A 19,457-nucleotide genomic window follows, 5' to 3' on the forward strand; every position below is an offset into this window, starting at 1 on the left:
ACCAAACTGCCTTTGGATTAATAGGGACTTCCATGGCTTTTGACTCACTTCTGCTTCTCTGTTTTCTCAGTGATATTTACTATGGGGTGTGGTTGCTTGATTTTCCCACATGAGTGCTGATGTAATAGTTTAGCTGTGTGAGTATCAAGTGTCAATTATTCTGACACTCCCCCCTTTGTCCCTGGGCCACCATCACACCTTCTGGTGTGACACATCTGGTAGTTTACTCTCATGGTCAGGTGGTTATTACACAGTGTTGTGTGAAAGTCACCCATGTGAGTAGTACTTGAGTAAAGTACTCACTTACTTTAAGTACCTGATATAAACTGTACTTAAAGGTGCAAAATGTAATAATTTTAGTTGAAAATATGTTTTTAAAAATTACAAATTCTTTTGTAATTAGTAATATAATCCATGTGCTTAAAAATGTAGATTCTTTTATCTCAAAAGTGGACCCAGTCATAACAATTTGAGCTTCAAAAAATCTTTTATCTCTTTAAAGGGACAATATGTAAGAATTTTGGCTGAAAACATAAAAAACGAAAGTGAAGAAATCTGTTTATTATGTTGAAGAGATATCTACTGAAGTTAGCGTGCTAACCAGCTAGCCCCATCCCGGTCCAAAGCTACCATGCTAGCTGTGTAAGAACCCCCCCCCCCCCCCCGGGGCACCAAGCCTACATTTCGGACCGCTATCTGCACGGCTAACTGAGCTAACTCACTATGTAAACTAACTAACAGCAATTAGTGACCCCCATTTGTTTGGTTTGTGTTTATTGTTTATTTATGTCAATAGATGTACTTAAGTATCAAAAGTACAAGTAAAAGTAAATTATACATATGTTTACAAGTATTTATTGGCGTGCTAACCAGCTAGCCCCAACCCATCCTGGTCCAAAGCTACCATGCTAGGGGTGTAAGCACCAACAATCCCCCAGTACGCCAAGCATACATTTCATACCGCTAACTGCACGGCTAACTGAGCTAACAAAGTAACTACCTGACTAGCTAATAAACAGCAGATAAAGTTAGCAGCAGTCAGCAGTTACTCTGGTCACATTCTATTGTCTATTTGTTTTGTCTATGAATTTGACAGGTGGCCAATTCTTACATATAGCACCTTTAATTATCAAAAGTAATTTTCTGGCAATAGATGTACTTAAGTACCGAACGTAAAGAGTACAAGTAAATTACACATGTACCTATACACTGTATACTAGGGATCAACCGATTGCTTACTCCACTTGATTAGGTATCAACTTGGATTGTTATTTGACCATCATTTTGGTTCTGATGCAGTCGGTAGGCTAATCTAAAACGTAACCAAAAACTAAAATTATCAAATACATGTAGTGGAGTAAAAGAACTGCCTCCATAAAGCATAAAGCAGCAGAAAATGGAAATACCCAAGTAAAGTACCAGTAGCTCAAAATTGTACTTAGCGCAGTACTAAGTGACATTCCACCACTTTAATTACATTGGCGTAACAGAGCTCCTTCTCTCCTAACAGAGTGTAGGCAGGAATCTTGGCAGAGCTGCTTGTCCTTTTGACTATAATTCATCTCACTCTAACTGAAGAGTCAAAGTCATGACAGCGATTTTACAATCTCCCGCAACCCCAGCAGCTGACATTTTTTAAAAGATGTGTTTGAGGCATTGTCGGCTGTGGCTGTGTGACGCTGAGGAGCTAGGAATGCAGCCAGCCCTGCAACCTTGATTTGAGGCCAAGAGGAGATAAGTCTGTACAAAGGGAAGCCCTTCCCTCTACTTGGGTCACACACGCTTTTCCTTGATAGCACATTGCTATTGTCTAATCAAAGTTAGCTTGTCTTACAGATGTTCTAATCAATACCACAACAAGGACAGTTAAAGCTCATGTGTGAGCTGCTGTACAGATGTTGCAGGGAAAGCATGTAAGACATGTTATCTGCAACAATCCCCGCTGTGAGTGACTTCAAACAGATACCTAATCGTAGGTAATGCCCTGTGTTGAATATCCTCTTTGTGGTTTGACACATTTTATCATGCACACAGCACATGTAATCTGAGTGCAGAGGTTTGTGCGTACAAATGCATCCGTCAGCATCTTTCTTCTAAGCATGTTGTTTGTGATGTCAGATGCATTTCGTTTCACAGCGTGCACTGCAGCGCGTGGCTCTCCGTGGAAATTTCCACACCTGCATTCAAGAGTCTGACTGTCACACTGTGAAACTGCCAATAAGTGCTAGTATTGGCAATGAGTGTGTGAAAGGTCCTTGTCAAGATACAATAGCAGCACTGTGGGCTTGTAATGTGAGGCCCTCAATAGGAACACGTCGGACAATAGGCGCATTGGAGGGGGAAAATATAACCGCTATGCTAATTTCAGGTCAGTCACTTTGGACGCTGGAATTCACTGGGAGCAACACTGATGGACAGAAATCAAACAGACAATATTCGTACATCTGGATATAAGTACGAAACACTGACACTGTGAGTGAGTTCATGTGTCTGACTCTACAGTTGCTTTCCGGCTATCATTGTGAAGCAAAGATCGTGTTCGAGGGTCGCAACTGTGAGAGATTTGGTGCAGCATATGTGGGTCGCAGGGTGACTCAATGATTGATAAAACCCAGTGGACTTTCACCTGGCTGATTGCAGTGTTTGTAGGAGCAGCTGGCAGACTTTGTAAGGCAAAACAAGGCCAGGGCTCCCCGGCTCCCCGGGTATGGGCTTCATCTCTTCACACCTTATAAAGCCTGTAACTACTTTTTCTGATTTAGTCTCATTCTGTTCTCTTGTTTTCATCCCGTGAGACACTTTCTTGACTTCCTGTACGAAAAGTGCTATACAAATAAAGCTTTCATTATTCTTAGTGGCGCCTGTGATTTCACAGCGCTTGGGTTTAAGTAAAGAGAAATAAATCATTGGATGAGGTGGTGTAAGGACACGGCACGTAAACGGAAAGACTTTTCAAGGAAGACTAGAGCAAATTCGATCCTCCTTTTATGTGTCGTTCATGAGTCATGCTCCTCTTCTTCTCTTTCTGCCTCTTTCGTAATAATACAGTAGGCCTGTACTTTACATCCAGCAGTGGCACTAGCTGAACTGTGTCCTGCCCTCTGTATCTCCTCTCTGCTGTATGCCAGTCAGGGGTCACCCAGTTGAAGTGTGCTCATGAAGTTCCCCACGATGCACTGCTGTTCACCGCAGACAGAGCAGATAGTAAAAGACTGAATACGTAGCACTGAAGGTCAAAGCTCATTGGTTCATCTTTCTATTGTTGAATCCTGTACAGCAAATGTATTTTCATAAAATGTAATATGATAATGGGCTGTTTCCTGACATCTGCTGATTCCTCACCTTTTTCGATACGCGCCCATCCCAGAGTCTGTGTGAGGCCCTCCTCAAAGTGGATCCAGCCTGTTATTATAACTGCATTACGCAACAGTCTCTTAACAGGAACTGGTGATTCAGACACACATGACATGAAATGTGCCCAGGGTCACGTAGTAAAAGGTCTGTAAGTTGATGTAAATGTTTTGTTTTTTTCAATGAAAAGCCAGACAACACAAATGTTGGAGCACTGACCAAGTCTGTTGGCCTCAGAGGTAAATCTTCCATCTAGTTTCCAAGGTTACCTGTGGTGGCCATATAAATAATTACAAGCAGTGTGTGGCCCAGTTTGTTTTTTTTTGTCTGTTAAATATGAAGCTACAGCAAGCAGTTAGTTATCTTAGCTTAGTATTTAACATAGGCTATATCATTTGTTTAATGATAGTCAGGCTAGTTATTTGTCTATGGTGTCTAGCTTTCATACTGCCTGAATTATTCATTGTGCAATACGTAGATAATGATTATTATAAACCCCTTTGACTTTGTGTATTTTGTGGTTTTCAATCATAGAAAGAGATCTTCTTACTTCCCAGCAGACAGAATATAGGTGTTACAGATAATGCAGCTTATTAAAGGTCATCAGACAAACAAACAGTGGATTTTTATTTGGCTGTAAAGTGAGTTTAGTGTCGGTGGTTTCCGCTCCTCAGTCTTCCTCAGCCCGACCTACATTCAATATTGATAATCTCAATAAGGTGCAGTTACTGCTGTGATAAGACTGTCCTCTTTTCTCTTGATGTTGATAAGGTTGTTACTGAGTGACTAACCAGGCTGGGTAAATGTTACTGATGTAAAACTGTCGTCATTAAACAGTAAAGCCTTAATAACGTTGTTTGTTTGGTCTGTGTGCTCCGAGGGGCAAAGGTTAAACTAACTACACCTACAAAACTTACTGACTGACTTTATGCTGCTGTTAAAGGCAGATGGTGTAATCTCAGAAACTATAGTCAACCATTTTAAAGAAAGTGAATAATTTTTTAATAGTTCTCAAAGCTGACTTGTTTCAATGAAAGCAGATCAGAGTGACATAACCGCACTGACAGTCAGCTGACACATTCTCCAGGCAGTGAGACAAGAAAGTCTGTGTAGTTACTGAAGGACTGTGTCTTAAAAATACACAAACAACTGTCTGTCTTAGAAAATCAAAGGCACAAGACTAGTAACCGATTACATTGTGTTCATTAATGTATTCACACTGTGTAACTGAATCCTAACAGATGATTACATACAGTGCAGTCAAGTGACAATCTGACATGTTGCCCTTTTGTTAAAAAGGAAATAATCGGCATGCAGCCATGCAACTGAATACTAAGAGGACGGCGGTTGTATGAATGAACAGCATGCATTCAATGTTGCATAAGACAAGCAGATAAACAAACAGCGAGTGGACTGCAGCTGACCTAATCCTCCCAGAGCCACAGTCACTGTTCATCGAGTTCCTCATCGTAGCTCTAATGTCTTTATCAGCTGCCCCAATTTTAGACACAGTAAACATATCACGGCACACTGGGTACTGGTGACACAGTAAAGCTGGAGTAGCACTCTCAGTTGGATTTCACACTGTGTCACACTCTACTGTAGCTGTGCGCAGACTTGGCATTGCCGATACAGGAATCACTACGAGATGAAAATCTAATTTGGTTGCATTGGTAACAAATTGTTTCATTATGTCAGTGCCGTTTCACACACACTCCCCTATAGTTTACTTTTTCATTCATTCTTCCTGGTGCACCCATGTTCGAAAAAAAATGCTGCAAAAACGCCCTCCTGGATGCCCCTGTGGTAGATAAAACACGATAGTGTAGTGCCCTCTAGGCTGCCCTCCCAGTCGACAAAAGGTGGTGAAGCGCCTCTCTTCACTGCTTCACAATATCAACACTTTCTGGGCGCTGGTGCCTCGTCGCATACAGCTGGTGACCTTTTGATTTTTTGGCCCCTGCCCCTCAAACATCCTGAGTCCACCACTGTTCCACCTAATTACGAAGTCATTTTTCTGCTGGCAGGAGCAACACATTCCTGAAGCAGCAGGTCAGCCCGTAGATAAAGTTGGACCGGCTTCTAAAGTGGAAACTGCACCTAACCAGCCTCTGTTTTGATTCCTGAGGAAAATATGTGAGGTCAGGATGACAGGACGTAAGCTGGTGGGTGAGACTGCACCGTGATAGATTCAAACGTCACTACAGAGATAAGAACCCGGTGGAATATGGATTGTACATTCAACACACAGGTTGATAGAGTTTCTATCAAGTTGATTGATATTGTTGGATCCTAGTCAAGGCCTCTTGGGGGGGTCTGTGTCCTGTAACGTACAGGCAGAAAACTGTCATAACAGCCCCTGCTGTGTCGCGGGTGGGACTGTTTTTCACACAGGGAAATCAGCCGATGTACTATAGAAGAGCAGGGTTATATATAAACAGTGGACACCGCTGTTTGGACTATTGGGGTTGAGATTAGAAGGTGTTTGATGAAAAACAAAATAAGTCACACGAATCACTCTCTTCATGAGAATATGGTGATTATGAGAAATAAGATACCACCCTCATGTATGTATGTAAATATGGAGCCACAGAGAAGCCTGTCAGCTTAGCTTAGTTTGGCTTAGCACAAAGGCAGGAAACAGGGAAACAACTAACTTGGCTATGTCTGAAGGTAACTAAATCCATCTATCAGCACCTTTAAAGGTCACTAATCTAGTTTTTTTGTCACTGTGAGGTGGCCTGTCGACCTGCAGAAACTTCCAGAGGTTAGGCCTGGGTTAGCGTACTTCTCTCCATGAAGCAGCGTAACCTTAAACGATCTTGTTGTTTATACCCTTCAGCTTTTGTATAGAAAAAATGGATGTTTTGTCTGACCGGGCGCCCTCAAAGTTACAGATTTATTCATGGCCAAGGAAAACTTACTGTTGATTAACTCAGCATAGTCTGGAGCACACTGTGCCAATGATTGACAGTTTGTTTTAGGAAATGTTGGAGACAAATTTGGTACGCTGTGAAATTGTTGTTGTGCAGTTGTTGTTAATGGTTAGTGAAGAATTAGCTGGTGACCCAGATTGAACCGCTGTTAATTATTGCTTATCAACCTAATATCGCGGATAAAGAAACAGCACGTTATTCAAAGACAGGACGTGATATAAACCCACAATATCACTGTTGTAAATCAAAGGTCACTCCTATATCACCTCAGGACACAACATGTAACGGCACTGTTAATAACAGTCATGAACACGAGATAGAAAGTGAGAAATAGGCTACTCTAGATCATGATTAGCACATTTAACGGGGCCATCAGTGGCCACCTGAGATTAAAACACAGATAAAGACCTAATATAACTTGGCATTTAAAGACTATGTTTCTCTTGATGGCACGATTCCCGTGACTACGTAAAAAATAAGTGAACTTCTAACAGTTTTAGGTCAACTCAAAAGGACTTTGAGTTCAAAGTTAGCACAACAAGGGCTCATTCATTGTGTGTAATGCTGCCTTCAGGTGCTGTTGTAAATATTTCTTCTGGGATTACATCTCAAATTAAACTGAGCAGGAAAAGGACTGTGGTGGAGGAATTATTTGCATGTTATTTAATAAAAAGTAACAATACCACACTATTAAAATTCATCATTACAAGTAAATGTGCTGTATTCAAAATGCAAACATACACAATTAATTTTAAGCAATGTGCACTTACTGCTAATCTCATCTAATATAATTTATGTCTAACGATTTACACTTATACATATTATGATTTGTGACAAAATCATATTGTATGTTTTGTGTGTAAATTTCAAATTTGTATATAAGTAGTAAATAGTACAGTACAACATTTCTCACTGAAACCAATTTTTCATTTTATTCATTCATGGACTGTATTATTTTTGTTTCACTTTCCTTACTACTACTGCAACAATACAAAGTAGCGTCAGACTGAAACAGCAGCCACAACAAAAATAGACGTGAACGTGTACAGTATGTGGTGTACATGAACGCAGCACGGCGGCTGTGATGATGATACAGTAGTTGGAGGGTGACAGCAGCAGCGGTGGGCGGAGCCGGGCGGGACCGGGACGAGGCAGACGAGCGCGACGTGACTGCCTCGATTGTTGTTTGTTGTTGTGAGCGGATGTCAACGTGGTGCGTGTTTATCCTCTTATGTCCGTCCGTGTTGAGCTGCCACACCTTCAGAAGACCTCCGGTACTTACTGCTGATAGCATGAGCTGGACTTCAGCCTTAGTTTTATGATCTACTGTACTTTTTATTTTTTATTTTTATTTTTTTTTAGGAAAGCAACACTTCAAGTAGCTTTAGGCATCAGAGGTGGAGGAAGCTGCTCAGAGCTTGTATTTTAGTAAAAGTAGTAACACCACAGTGTAGAAATACACGTTACATGTCGAAGCATCCTTTTAAAATCAAGTAAAAGTACACAAGTATAAGCAGCAAAATATACTTACATTAGTTGGTTACTAAAGGTAAAAGTTCTAAAAGTTATGTATTTATTTATTTATTTTAAAGTGACATGCAGCACACATAAAACAAACAGGAAAAAAGTTTATAACGTAATCACTAACTGTAGCTGCTGTTAGCTCAGTTAGCCGTGCAGCTAGCGGTCTGGACTGAGCTCGGGAAGTGTTGGTGTTTACGTCACTAGCACAGGAGCTTTGGGCCAGGACAGGCCGGGGCCAGCTGGTTAGCATGCTAACCTCAGTAGATATTTCGGCAACACAATACACGGACATCACAACATCTTTGGTGTTGTTTCTTCATGCTCTGTCGATCATTCTAGCTTTTTTCTTTATGTTTTTAACTAAAATTCTTGCATATTGCACCTTTAGGTGAAGACAGATAACAAATGATTGGTGCAATAATGTATTCATCACTTTAATGTTTAATCTGCTGGGTCTGGGGACCCTTTATTTTATTCAAAAAATGGAAATACTCAAGTAAAGTACCTCAAAATTGTGCTTAAGTACAGAACTTAAATAGTTGCTTCGTATTACTGAAGTATTCCTGCTGTATTTCCTAAAGTGTATAATCCTGCTTCTTTCTTTTCTTTTCTTTTTTTCTGTCTTTTTTTACAGTAAGCCAAATGATTAGATCATTGTGTATTTGCTCGGATTCTGCAAACATGAGACATTAAGTAACAATAGCATTCCTCTAGAGACTCCACTGCCACAAGGGAGGAAGTGGAAGTTTGGGGGCTAATATTAGTGCATTTGTGCTCAGTGCAGCAGGCTCCCATGGCGTCTCCTGGCCTACATGTAAACAAGCTCAGAGCAACTGTCTAGGATTAGCCTGACACACACACACACACACACACACACACACACACACACACACTCATACAATAGATCAGTGCTGATAGGCGAGGGGCCAAAGTCGATCTGGCGAATTGTAGTGTAATGGAAACTTTATTACTCGTACAAATCATCAAAATAGCAGCAGTGGGACGTTCAAACATCACTCTGCATGTGCTCGTGGTATTGACCCTGAATACAACTCTTCTTCGTAAGGAGAGAAGAGCTTCATGACGGCAGCTTGGAAGAGGAAGATCGATTTTATAAATTGATTACTGACACATAAAAACACACAGGGTAAGGTCAGGAAATCTGTAACATCCAGAGCGATGCAAGCCTGCACAGCAGATACAGTGAGGATCCTCTGCACAGTACAGCATGCAGGAGGATTAATGCCTGAACCAGTTTACTCAATCAGTAAACCAGCAACTGAAGTTAATCCTTTACAGTAGACAGCCAGGCAGACAAGCTCCAGATTCCTCTCGATTGTGCAGTTAAAGGAAATCTTGTACGCACAATCTTTCTGTGTGCTTCTGTAAAATCTGGGGATTGTAAACATTAAAAACAAAGCACTTCCTGTGCTGGAATAAGGCCGTTTCTTATAACGGGATAGGACTTAATATAATATCCCCATAAAGAAGCTGCTCTGGAGGATAAAAGGGCTTTGTGTAAATTACACAAGAGCATAAGGACTAAAGAAGAGGAAAATGAGAAGCAGTGAAGAAAAGGGGAAAGAAGTGTGTTTTTGTCTCCCGTCCCTCAGTGTGTCACTCAGTCAGTCACATGCTCAGCCGTCCTGTCTGACTGCCAGGCTCTGCTCTCTGAGTGTAATCTCTGTTGACCAGTCAGCAGAGGGAGGGAGTGAAAAAAAAAAAGAAAGAAAAAAAGATGGAGGGCAGGAGGGCTGCGTCGCAATCTAGGTCGTCCGACCGTAATCCCACAGGGTGGAAGTATGTCGTGGGCATTCAAAGCCAAATGCTGAGCTCACCCTACTCCTCTCCTTTGCCCTCTGTGCGGCCAAGTTCCCGTCTCATGACAGACCTCCTTCAGTGTTCCTTCGACCGCACAGCTCACATGCTCTGATTTTATCAGCGATAAATTCCTGGCCTTGATAAGAGCTGTCAAGTTAAGGAGATAATATGAATAAGAATTGACGTCTAAACATGACCTTGGAACACTGGATCTAATAAGTTATTTGCTTCATAAATCAAAAGCGCTGCAAAATGATTGAAATAAAACCCAACACCATATAATTTAAAGCACATGGTAGTTGTCGGGCCTGAGATTCAACATGGTGGAGAATTCATGCAAACATTGTTAATGGTTTACAAGAATCATCTGTCACTGGTGGATTCAGGGGTGGTGCAGGGGTTGCGACTGCCCCACCTGGTGCCCCCATGTTCGAAAAGACACTGCGAAAATGCCCTCTTGGATGCCCTGGTGGTAGATTGAACATGATAAAGTGTCCTCTAGGGTGCCCTTTCTTCACTATAATTATATCACAACTTTCTATGTGCTGGTGCCTCCAAACATGTGGTGCCCTTTTCATTTTCTTGGCCCCTGCCCCTCAAACACCCCGAGTCTGCCACTGCTATGGTACATGGGAGCCTGTGATTAAAATCCACTGCCCCCCAGTTGAGCCTTAGACTCTAAATCTCGATCTGGATCTTGATTTCTCTGCTTGCGACACAAAGAAATGTACAAAGTTCAATATAAACCTGTGCACACTTCTACAGTCTGCCGGTTCAGATGCCATAAATTAGCACCTCTTTTGCCTGCGTTCATGACTCCCCAGGCAGCAAGATTTTTTGGCTACTGTGCTTGGCCTCCCTTTCAGAAGGACTACAGTTCAGACGATACCTTTTGGCACAGATGTGCTACAAATAGAAACGCAAACAGATGTAATCTTCAACCTATTTGCTCCCTTTGACCATGCCACTGTGGTCAGTCAACTCAGTAGGCCATTACGTCACTAACTAAATGGGGTGACTGCGGCCTCAGGGGACAAGGCTTGAAGTTCAAACTCACCTCACTTCTGAATGTCCAGGAAAACCTTTATCTCCGTCATACAAAGTCTCTTCCGAGGACATGGCTTTGTGCAATATGTTATCAGTGAAATAATTATTTTTGCAATAGTTTGGGGTTGTTGCTCCTCTAGTCACCGTTCTTTGACTTTCTTTTTACAAGCCAACTCAGAGGGACATGCACAAGAAGTCCAGTGAACCTGTGCTAGGAGCACATGGCAATAATAAAAAAAATCTAATCTAATCATGGTGTGTAATATCAGATGGTGTTGATGATTTTACTCCTTACACCTGGCATGACCTAGATTTACAGGGAAGAATAGAAAGTTTAAACTGTAATATATATATATATATATATATATATATATATATATATATATATATATAGGTCAATTCAAATGCTAGACAAAAGTACCAGGATGTGGAAGAAACATATTTTAATCATTTTGAGTTGCATACAAGGAAGTGTGCATTTCAAGTCAAACTTTGAAACACTATGCTGCCATCTTATGGTCAGATTCTGACCTCAAACACAAAAAGTATGTAAAAAATGTATGAAATGGTTCTAGTGCACATTCCTCGGGGCATGAATGTCCATCATGAGCCATCTACCAACAAAATGAAGGCACAAATAAAAGACACAGTGAGACACACGGGAGACCAGTTTTAGGCCTCGTGTGGTTTTGAAAGTGTGTGTCTGATTTTAAAGAAACTCTCCCAAGTGTCAATCCACTCAAAAAACACAAAACATATAAAGTGCAATTTGGATGCAGGAAAAAACATTTTTTACAAACGAAACCGGAGAGCATCATGGGTAAATGTGGGTACAGAGTAAGTGATGTAACTGCTGTGTGGGCTGCTGAAATAAGGAGCAGCGCTGGCTCTTGTGTAGACGGGGAATGAGGCCTCAGTGCTCACATGCATCCTCTTGATGGGCTGAGCAGCTCCATTGGCAGTGAGTCCGTGGTGTGTGCTGCCCCCTGTTGAGCAGAAGGTGGAGCTTCCAGCTGAAGCTTGAAGGAGGAGAGGCTCCTGACAGTCCCAGCTGAAGCTCCTCTTTGTGGAGCGAGGCTGCTGCTCCGCTCTGAGCGGCACACTGGACAGAGGAGAAGCTCTGGAGGCCCGAGCAGAGGGACTGTCTCTCTTCAGGAGGGACTCGATGGAGAAAGGACTGCTGAACTTCACCTCACACCTGATCTGAACAGCTCTGCAGGCTGCAGCTTCGGGAGAGTGGAGAGCTGAGCAACGCTCTGATGCTCTACTCATGTTCTCCGTTTCCACTTTGGAGGCCAACTCAGGGAAGAGCTGCAGGATGCCTTTGAAGTGACGACGCACCATCTTTGCTGTGATCTGACTGGGCTCCAGTTTCCAGTAGTTTCTCTTACTGTCCAGTGAATGTGGAACCACTGGAATCTGAAAATCACAGCACAGGGCTTTTAGAGACAGAGGTTCAGTTGTGCCTTTAAGACAATAATATAATCAGCTGAGATGTGAAAATGTTTGGGCTGAAAACTTACCTTGACAAAACATTTGTTGGCTGATAAACAGACTCTGACATTGTTCTCAATAGATTTTCTGTCCTCACAAATGAGTGGTGCCAGTTTGTCCATGAGCTAGAAAACATCCAGAGGAAATTAGGTTTTAAAATGACTATTTGTGTTTCTTAAAGAAGGTGGTTGCAAAGGTCTTGACTCGTTCTTACCTGAGCAAAAGTGAGCATCTTGCCTGGAGCTTCTTGGAGGACGACAGCGATCTTAGCCAGGTAGGTGGTGACCTTCCTGAACAGATGCTGCTGAGAGCTGCTGGCTGGAGCAAAGAGAGGCAGCTGAGCTCCAAACTTCTCCGTCCTTTTCTGCATCTTGTTGGTTGGAGAATCAGAGGAGTCACACAGAGCGGTGTGAGCACAACCTCACTGAGGGCAGATGTGGAGCTGAAGTGGTCAGCTGTGGATTTAAGTCCTGTTGGGACAATAGGACATCAGAGGGTGTGCACTGCAGCTTAATGAGGACCTTTTGAGAAGTAGATGAGCCGTTCCTGCTGGAGGTGGAGCCAGTGATCACAGCAACTGTCCATTTCCAAAAAGTTCAGTTCTGAGAGTCTGATCCGCCTCTTTGTTCTTATTAGAAGTTAAATCCATTCAGAATGTTAATTTTTAAAGACAACGAAAACCAAGAGACATAGTCCTGGAAAATTTTGAAGCCATGATGACATCCTAAAGCTAATAAATCCTCTGAGCCTAACATTTAACATGATCAGTTTCAGAATGTATTTCAATAGTTAATTATATTAAATAATCTTAAAGGTGATCTCACACTAAAGTGTTTTGGTCCATGTCAGTCAGTACTCGCCCTGGAGTTGTTTTCAGGGACACACTTCAGCTGATTCTCAACAATCTGCAGCTGTGTGTTACTGAGAAAATTTTAAATATAAGGTTCCCATCCTAAATTTCTCTCAGCACTATCTCTTACGTTGCCATAAGAGACTAAATAAACTTGTTGCCAGCCTCTCTGCTCTGATAATATACATAATACACACATTCCAGTGAGCAATCTAATCACATTCCTGCAGTTTGCACATCATCACTCCTCTAAAGTCAGACCTACTGTCCGAGGTCATTTACATCAGTGATCCTCATTCACATGCATCAACACATTACCTGGACTGAATGCTTTATGCAAAATCCAGTTTAGAAGTTGACTCTGGTGGAGGGCTGAGAGTCTGCAGGTTCCCATTTTGACCAAACATTAACCAGCTGATTTCACTTGTCTTTGATTGGAGCCGTGCCACTCAGCTGCTCTGAGGTTTGTTTGAAGAAAAAGTGTTCGTAAGGTGTCAGAGTTTTCCGATAATTGCAATGATAACCATAAGTTGTCACTTAGACCTGCTGGATTTATAAAAAAATATCTCGAAATTCTTTAAAACATGTCTGCTGTGTTAGTGCAATGCTCCAGTTGTCTGTTCAGTCAGTTTAACTGAATGTGAATGAAGCTCTGATGAGACTAAAGTTACATTCCAGTCAAAACCTTTGTGTTTGTTGTAATCACCCATTTAAACTGTTACATTCCAGCGATCATCACCTCTTTCATCAAAGGCCTTTGTCTGTGAGAGGGATTTATTTGTCTTTCAAAGACAATCTTCTAGCTTATATATTTATTATGCATTCCTTAAATCATCTCTGTACAAAATATAAGAGAAAGTCCAAAATGGTTAATGATTAAAAAAATGTCTGTTAATAATAGCTAATACTGATCTTAGTGTTGTTTATTAAAAAGTGCAACATTTATCTTCATTTTTATATTTCCCTGTACTGTGTTTATTGGTTTTCACCAGTATACTAAGGCAATAACTTGTATGTGAACACCTCCATGACAAAAAACTCAATTATGATCCCGACTCTGAACATAAGGCTTTGTAAGTTGCCAATATTTAATAAAGAATGCCCCAAATTCTGCCTGTGTCTCCAGCCATCTTAACTCGTCTGAAACTAATAATAAAAGACCCGCCTTTATTCAAGATGGCGTGTTGATTGGTCTGTACACATGAAGCTATGTGGGGATACTGAAGCAGAGCTTGTACATTAAAAGATGTATAGTGAATTGTGTTCAGGGTAGTTTAAAAATAAGATTCAGTGGCTTCATCAGCAAAATAAATAATGATAATAGTATGAAGACTGTTGACTTCTCACCTCATCATACCCTCGGCTTGCTTTAAAGGCGCAGTATGTAAGAATAGACCACCTTTCGAATTCAAAGCAAATAGTGGGCAGCATATCGCTAAAGTGACTGCTAACTGTAGTTTCTTCACATTCTGTTGATATTCTTTTAACTTTTTCAGTAGAACATTCTACCATATTGCACCTTTAAAGACATCTTTAAGATTTAAAAGTTTTGCTAATTTGTAAGAGAGAGAGCGTTTATTCACGGTATCTATGTTTCCAGAATGAGAGAATGGGAATTAGACCTTTTGTATGAAAAAAACAAACTTCTAAGAAAAGACATGATTGAAGTTTGTGTACAAGGTCAAGTTAAAAAAAAACATGTCACATGACTGTATCTAAATGTCACATACAGTAACATTTAAAACTTACATTTTATGTTTATTAAATTAGAATGTTTTGTACACCACCTCAAACCAGAAAGCACGAACCACATTCAAATAATTACACACATTTCAGTGCTGATTTAGCAGTAATCTGATTTCCGAATGAATATGATGGCGCATTTATAGCATCTTTGGACTTATTATTTAATTTTCAAGGAGTAATTGCAGAGTCGTCTCCTCTCATGTAAACAAAGAGTCAGAACATTCACACAGACATGCTGATGAACTTCTTGGAAATGGACAGTTGCTGTGATCACTGGCTCCACCTCCAGCAGGAACGGCTCATCTACTCCTCAAAAGGTCCTCATTAAGCTGCAGTGCACACCCTCTGATGTCCTATTGTCCCAACAGGACTTAAATCCACAGCTGACCACTTCAGCTCCACATCTGCCCTCAGTGAGGTTGTGCTCTGTGTGACTCCTCTGATTCTCCAACCAACAAGATGCAGAAAAGGACGGAGAAGTTTGGAGCTCAGCTGCCTCTCTTTGCTCCAGCCAGCAGCTCTCAGCAGCATCTGTTCAGGAAGGTCACCACCTACCTGGCTAAGATCGCTGTCATCCTCCAAGAAGCTCCAGGCAAGATGCTCACTTTTGCTCAGGTAAGAACGAGTCAAGACCTTTGCAACCACCTTCTTTAAGAAACACAAATAGTCATTTTAAAACCTAATTTCATCTTGATGTTTTCTAGCTGATGGACAAACTGGCACCACTCATTTGTGAGGACAGAAAATCTATTGAGAACAACATCAGAGTCTGTTTATCAGCCAACAAATGCTTTGTCAAGGTAAGTTTTCAGCCCAAACCTTTTCACATCTCAGCTGATTATATTATTGTCTTAAAGGCACAACTGAACCTCTGTCTCTAAAAGCCCTGTGCTGTGATTTTCAGATTCCAGTGGTTCCACATTCACTGGACAGTAAGAGAAACTACTGGAAACTGGAGCCCAGTCAGATCACAGCAAAGATGGTGCGTCGTCACTTCAAAGGCATCCTGCAGCTCTTCCCTGAGTTGGCCTCCAAAGTGGAAACGGAGAACATGAGCAGAGCATCAGAGCGTTGCTCAGCTCTCCACTCTCCCGAAGCTGCAGCCTGCAGAGCTGTTCAGATCAGGTGTGAGGTGAAGTTCAGCAGTCCTTTCTCCATCGAGTCCCTCCTGAAGAGAGACAGTCCCTCTGCTCGGGCCTCCAGAGCTTCTCCTCTGTCCAGTGTGCCGCTCAGAGCGGAGCAGCAGCCTCGCTCCACAAAGAGGAGCTTCAGCTGGGACTGTCAGGAGCCTCTCCTCCTTCAAGCTTCAGCTGGAAGCTCCACCTTCTGCTCAACAGGGGGCAGCACACACCACGGACTCACTGCTAATGGAGCTGCTCAGCCCATCAAGAGGATGCATGTGAGCACTGAGGCCTCATTCCCCGTCTACACAAGAGCCAGTGCTGCTCCTTATTTCAGCAGCCCACACAGCAGTTACATCACTTACTCTGTACCCACATTTACCCATGATGCTCTCTGTGTCTGGCTGTGAACATGTTTTGTACCTGACATACTGGCCTCCTGAGCACTTCATGTTCTTAATAAAATGTAAAAAAGAAATGATTGTTTGTTGTTTTTCTTCCAGTCAGTGCAAAAAACCCACACTAACTTTATATAATCAGTAACTGGTGTAAATGAATCATTCATTAGCCGACTGACTGAGGAAAGTCTAATCTAACAAGAGTCCAGACAGGTCTTTGATAAATATTTCAGTGCCGTTCTTACAGATAAAGGACATATTACCTCTCCTGTTCTCAACATAACTTACTATAAGAGAGATTTCTATAAGTGGTCTTGATCAGTGTGAGACAATCCTGTGTCGGAGTCCTCATCTGAAACAACAGAGCACATACTGAAGATAATATTATTTAAGAATCCCCATCAGTTCAGACATGACCACTGTGTGTCAACGAACTGATGAGCTGAAAATCACTGGAATGCTGCCAAAAGCTTTCCACTTAAAAAAAAAAAACCCATTAACAGTATTGTTCCTGTTTAATCACCCACATTCCAGTGTTTGTCACCTCATTTATTACAGCTGTTGCCTCTGATGGGGATTTCTCTGTGGAGCTGGTTTATGCGTCTACTAAATGTCTATTAAGTTTTCTTCTAAAACAAACTGGGATGTGGTGAAGTGTAAATATTTCCATTTAGACCTGCAGGATTATGACAGTATGGACATTAGTTGTTAATGATTACACACATTAGAGAGATTGTGTTTTGATAAATTCAGTCGTTCGTCTGAATTTAGTCTGAACAAAAACGTTTGTCTGATATTGGCAGTGATTTAAACTAAAATTCCTCTATTTCTCTTACAGTCAGTCACAATGACGATGACAGGAGAGGTAACATATCATTTACCTGTAAGAACTTTACTGAAATAAGAGAGCTGTCTGGACTGTTGTGAGATCAGACTTCCCTCAGTCAGTCAGTGTGCTAATGAATGATTCATTTACATCAGTTACTGATTATATAAGTTATTTTCACTGACTGGAAGAAAAACAACGAAACAATCATTTCTTTTTACATTTGATTAAGAACATGAAGTGCTCAGGAAGCTGCTGTGTCGGGTACAACATGTCAGGTACATGTTCACAGCCAGACACAGAGAGCATCATGGGTAAATGTGGGTACAGAGTAAGTGATGTTACTGCTGTGCTGGCTGCTGAAATAAGCAGCAGCACTGGCTCTTGTGTGGACGGGGAATGAGGCCTCAGTGCTCACATGCATCCTGTCATGGGCTTAGCAGCTCCATTAGCAGTGTGTCTGTGGTGTGTACTGCCCCCTGTTGAGCAGACGGTGGAGCTTCGATTCTTACTGAACTGATATTACTGTCTACTAGATGTGAAGCCACTGGAACACAGGGTTTTTAGAGACAGTGGTTTATGACATGTGATTAAAAGTGTACATTACCTCAAAATCAAGCATTGACCACCTTTGGCATCTTTTATCACAAAAATGGACCCAGTCGTAACAACTTGAGCTCCGTTTAAAGCTGCAATATGTAAGAGTTTTCGCTGACAAACTTAGAAAAATAACTAATGTGAAGAATGCTGTGTGTTCTATTTGAGAGATAGCTACTAAAGTTAACGTGCTAATCAGCTAGCCCCAGCCCATCACGGTCCAAAGCGACCATGTTACGATGTAAGCACCACAGACCGCTACCTGCATGGCCAACTGAGCTAACTAACTTGCAGCAGCTACAATTAGCAGAATTTAGAAATTACTCTGGTCATACTTTGTAACTTTATTTTGAAAGGTGCTGTATACATAAAGCTCTTATCCAACCATGAAAATGTTATTTAAGAGTGAACCTCCGTCCTCTCCTCCTGCTATTGCTCTCATAATAATAAACCACTTCAGGCTTTTTATTCAGAATGTCTCTGTCTCCTCTCACTCTTACACAAGCACAGAAACATTGTAGCTCTGTAGCTATGACTCTTGCTCCTGAAAAACTACGGGAACCTTGACCACAGTGATGCAACAGTGTTAAGCTTTTCTCCTGACTTACAATGGCTTTGTCCACACTTCATAACTAGAACAGTCTGTGCTGTGACTGGAGGTGCAGTAATGACAAATTAACTAACATACCTCAACCGATATCAGAGACCGACGTCAGAAACTGACAGGGATGAGTTTGCCTTTACGCTTTATATTTAAAATATGGGCTGCTCTCCTACATCTTGTGCTAGTATTTAATGCTGGTGAAAACCTCTTGGCGGGATGAGAAGCACTTTTATTGGATTAATCAGGTGTTCCTCTTGAGACAACACATTACTGGACTTAAGGATATGTTCATGTACTTAAGTTTGGCATTTTACAGATTTTTTTTAAGATAGCCAAAAAATGTAACTTTTTCTTCTTATGGTGATGAACCTATCAAAAACATGAACAGCTCTTCCTGGCCTCTCCAAACTGCAAGAGTCACTCAACAAGTCCTTGACGTTTACATTCTTCATTTCAGAACTGGAGCTCTTAATCAATTACTCTCTGGTCACAGATTCAAGTACTTTGCTAACATTACTAATAACCACAAAATATGCACACACACACTTCGTACAGAACATTACAAAAAAATTATTCACCCTGTAGAAGGCACAAAAAGGTTTCCAAATCGGTTCTTCATGAGGGGCAGAGGTAGGTAGAATGATCTGGGTTCTAGATGAAGCATTTGGAATATTTAATAGTTCTCCATAGATCCACCTTAGGTGGGTTCTTGTTAATATGCTTAGAAGGTTAAAGGGTTCTGCATGATATCATTAAACTGAAGAATGGGTTCTCTCTAGAACCTCTTATAGGGGGTTTGAACTTTATTGATCACCTCCTGGTCAATAGGAGAGCAGCAAACTATGTATGAGTGTGAACTAATTCAGCAATATTTCAATGTAGAAGGTCATGTCCATATTTTAATTCATCTTCAGCTCAGTGTTTTACCATGTGCGCTTTTCCAATTCTGCCTCATTTTAAACTAATGTGTATCGCAGCTTTGATATTTTGTCTGTCACCATTGAAGTACTGAGGAGGATATTGGCTTTCAGCAGAGTAGATTTGTTAGAACATGGTATGTTTTGTTACAAGATATATAGTATACTTTCATAATCGAGAAGTTTGTGCAGAGTTTAACTGTGAAAAGCGTCTTCTTGTAAGAG

The 19,457-nt window shown here is 41.3% G+C and overlaps 2 protein-coding genes across 3 annotated transcripts; one reads left to right on the forward strand and one right to left on the reverse strand.

Moving 5' to 3' along the window:
• Positions 1–11,107: 11,107 nt before the first annotated feature.
• LOC311272581 (uncharacterized protein) lies at positions 11,108–13,438 on the reverse strand. 2 transcript variants are annotated; one of them, XM_084379106.1, is made up of 4 exons: positions 13,342–13,438; positions 12,388–12,643; positions 12,203–12,298; positions 11,108–12,098 (listed from the first exon to the last, which is right to left on the reverse strand). In XM_084379106.1, the coding sequence occupies exons 2-4, from the start codon at positions 12,541–12,543 to the stop codon at positions 11,472–11,474; spliced, it is 879 nt and encodes a 292-aa protein (XP_084235232.1). In that variant the 5' UTR covers positions 12,544–12,643; positions 13,342–13,438; the 3' UTR covers positions 11,108–11,471. The 2 variants fall into 2 exon arrangements, with proteins under 2 accessions (XP_084235232.1, XP_084235233.1); XM_084379107.1 differs by lacking the exon at positions 13,342–13,438 and adding an exon at positions 12,998–13,313.
• A 3-nt stretch (positions 13,439–13,441) lies between these two features.
• LOC311272582 (uncharacterized protein) lies at positions 13,442–16,324 on the forward strand. The gene is made up of 4 exons (XM_084379108.1): positions 13,442–13,486; positions 15,138–15,384; positions 15,474–15,569; positions 15,674–16,324. The coding sequence occupies exons 2-4, from the start codon at positions 15,229–15,231 to the stop codon at positions 16,298–16,300; spliced, it is 879 nt and encodes a 292-aa protein (XP_084235234.1). The 5' UTR covers positions 13,442–13,486; positions 15,138–15,228; the 3' UTR covers positions 16,301–16,324.
• Positions 16,325–19,457: the final 3,133 nt, after the last annotated feature.

This window comes from Pagrus pagrus (assembly GCF_965226575.1).
Source record: "Pagrus pagrus genome assembly, chromosome: 17".
Classification (NCBI taxonomy): domain Eukaryota; kingdom Metazoa; phylum Chordata; class Actinopteri; order Spariformes; family Sparidae; genus Pagrus; species Pagrus pagrus.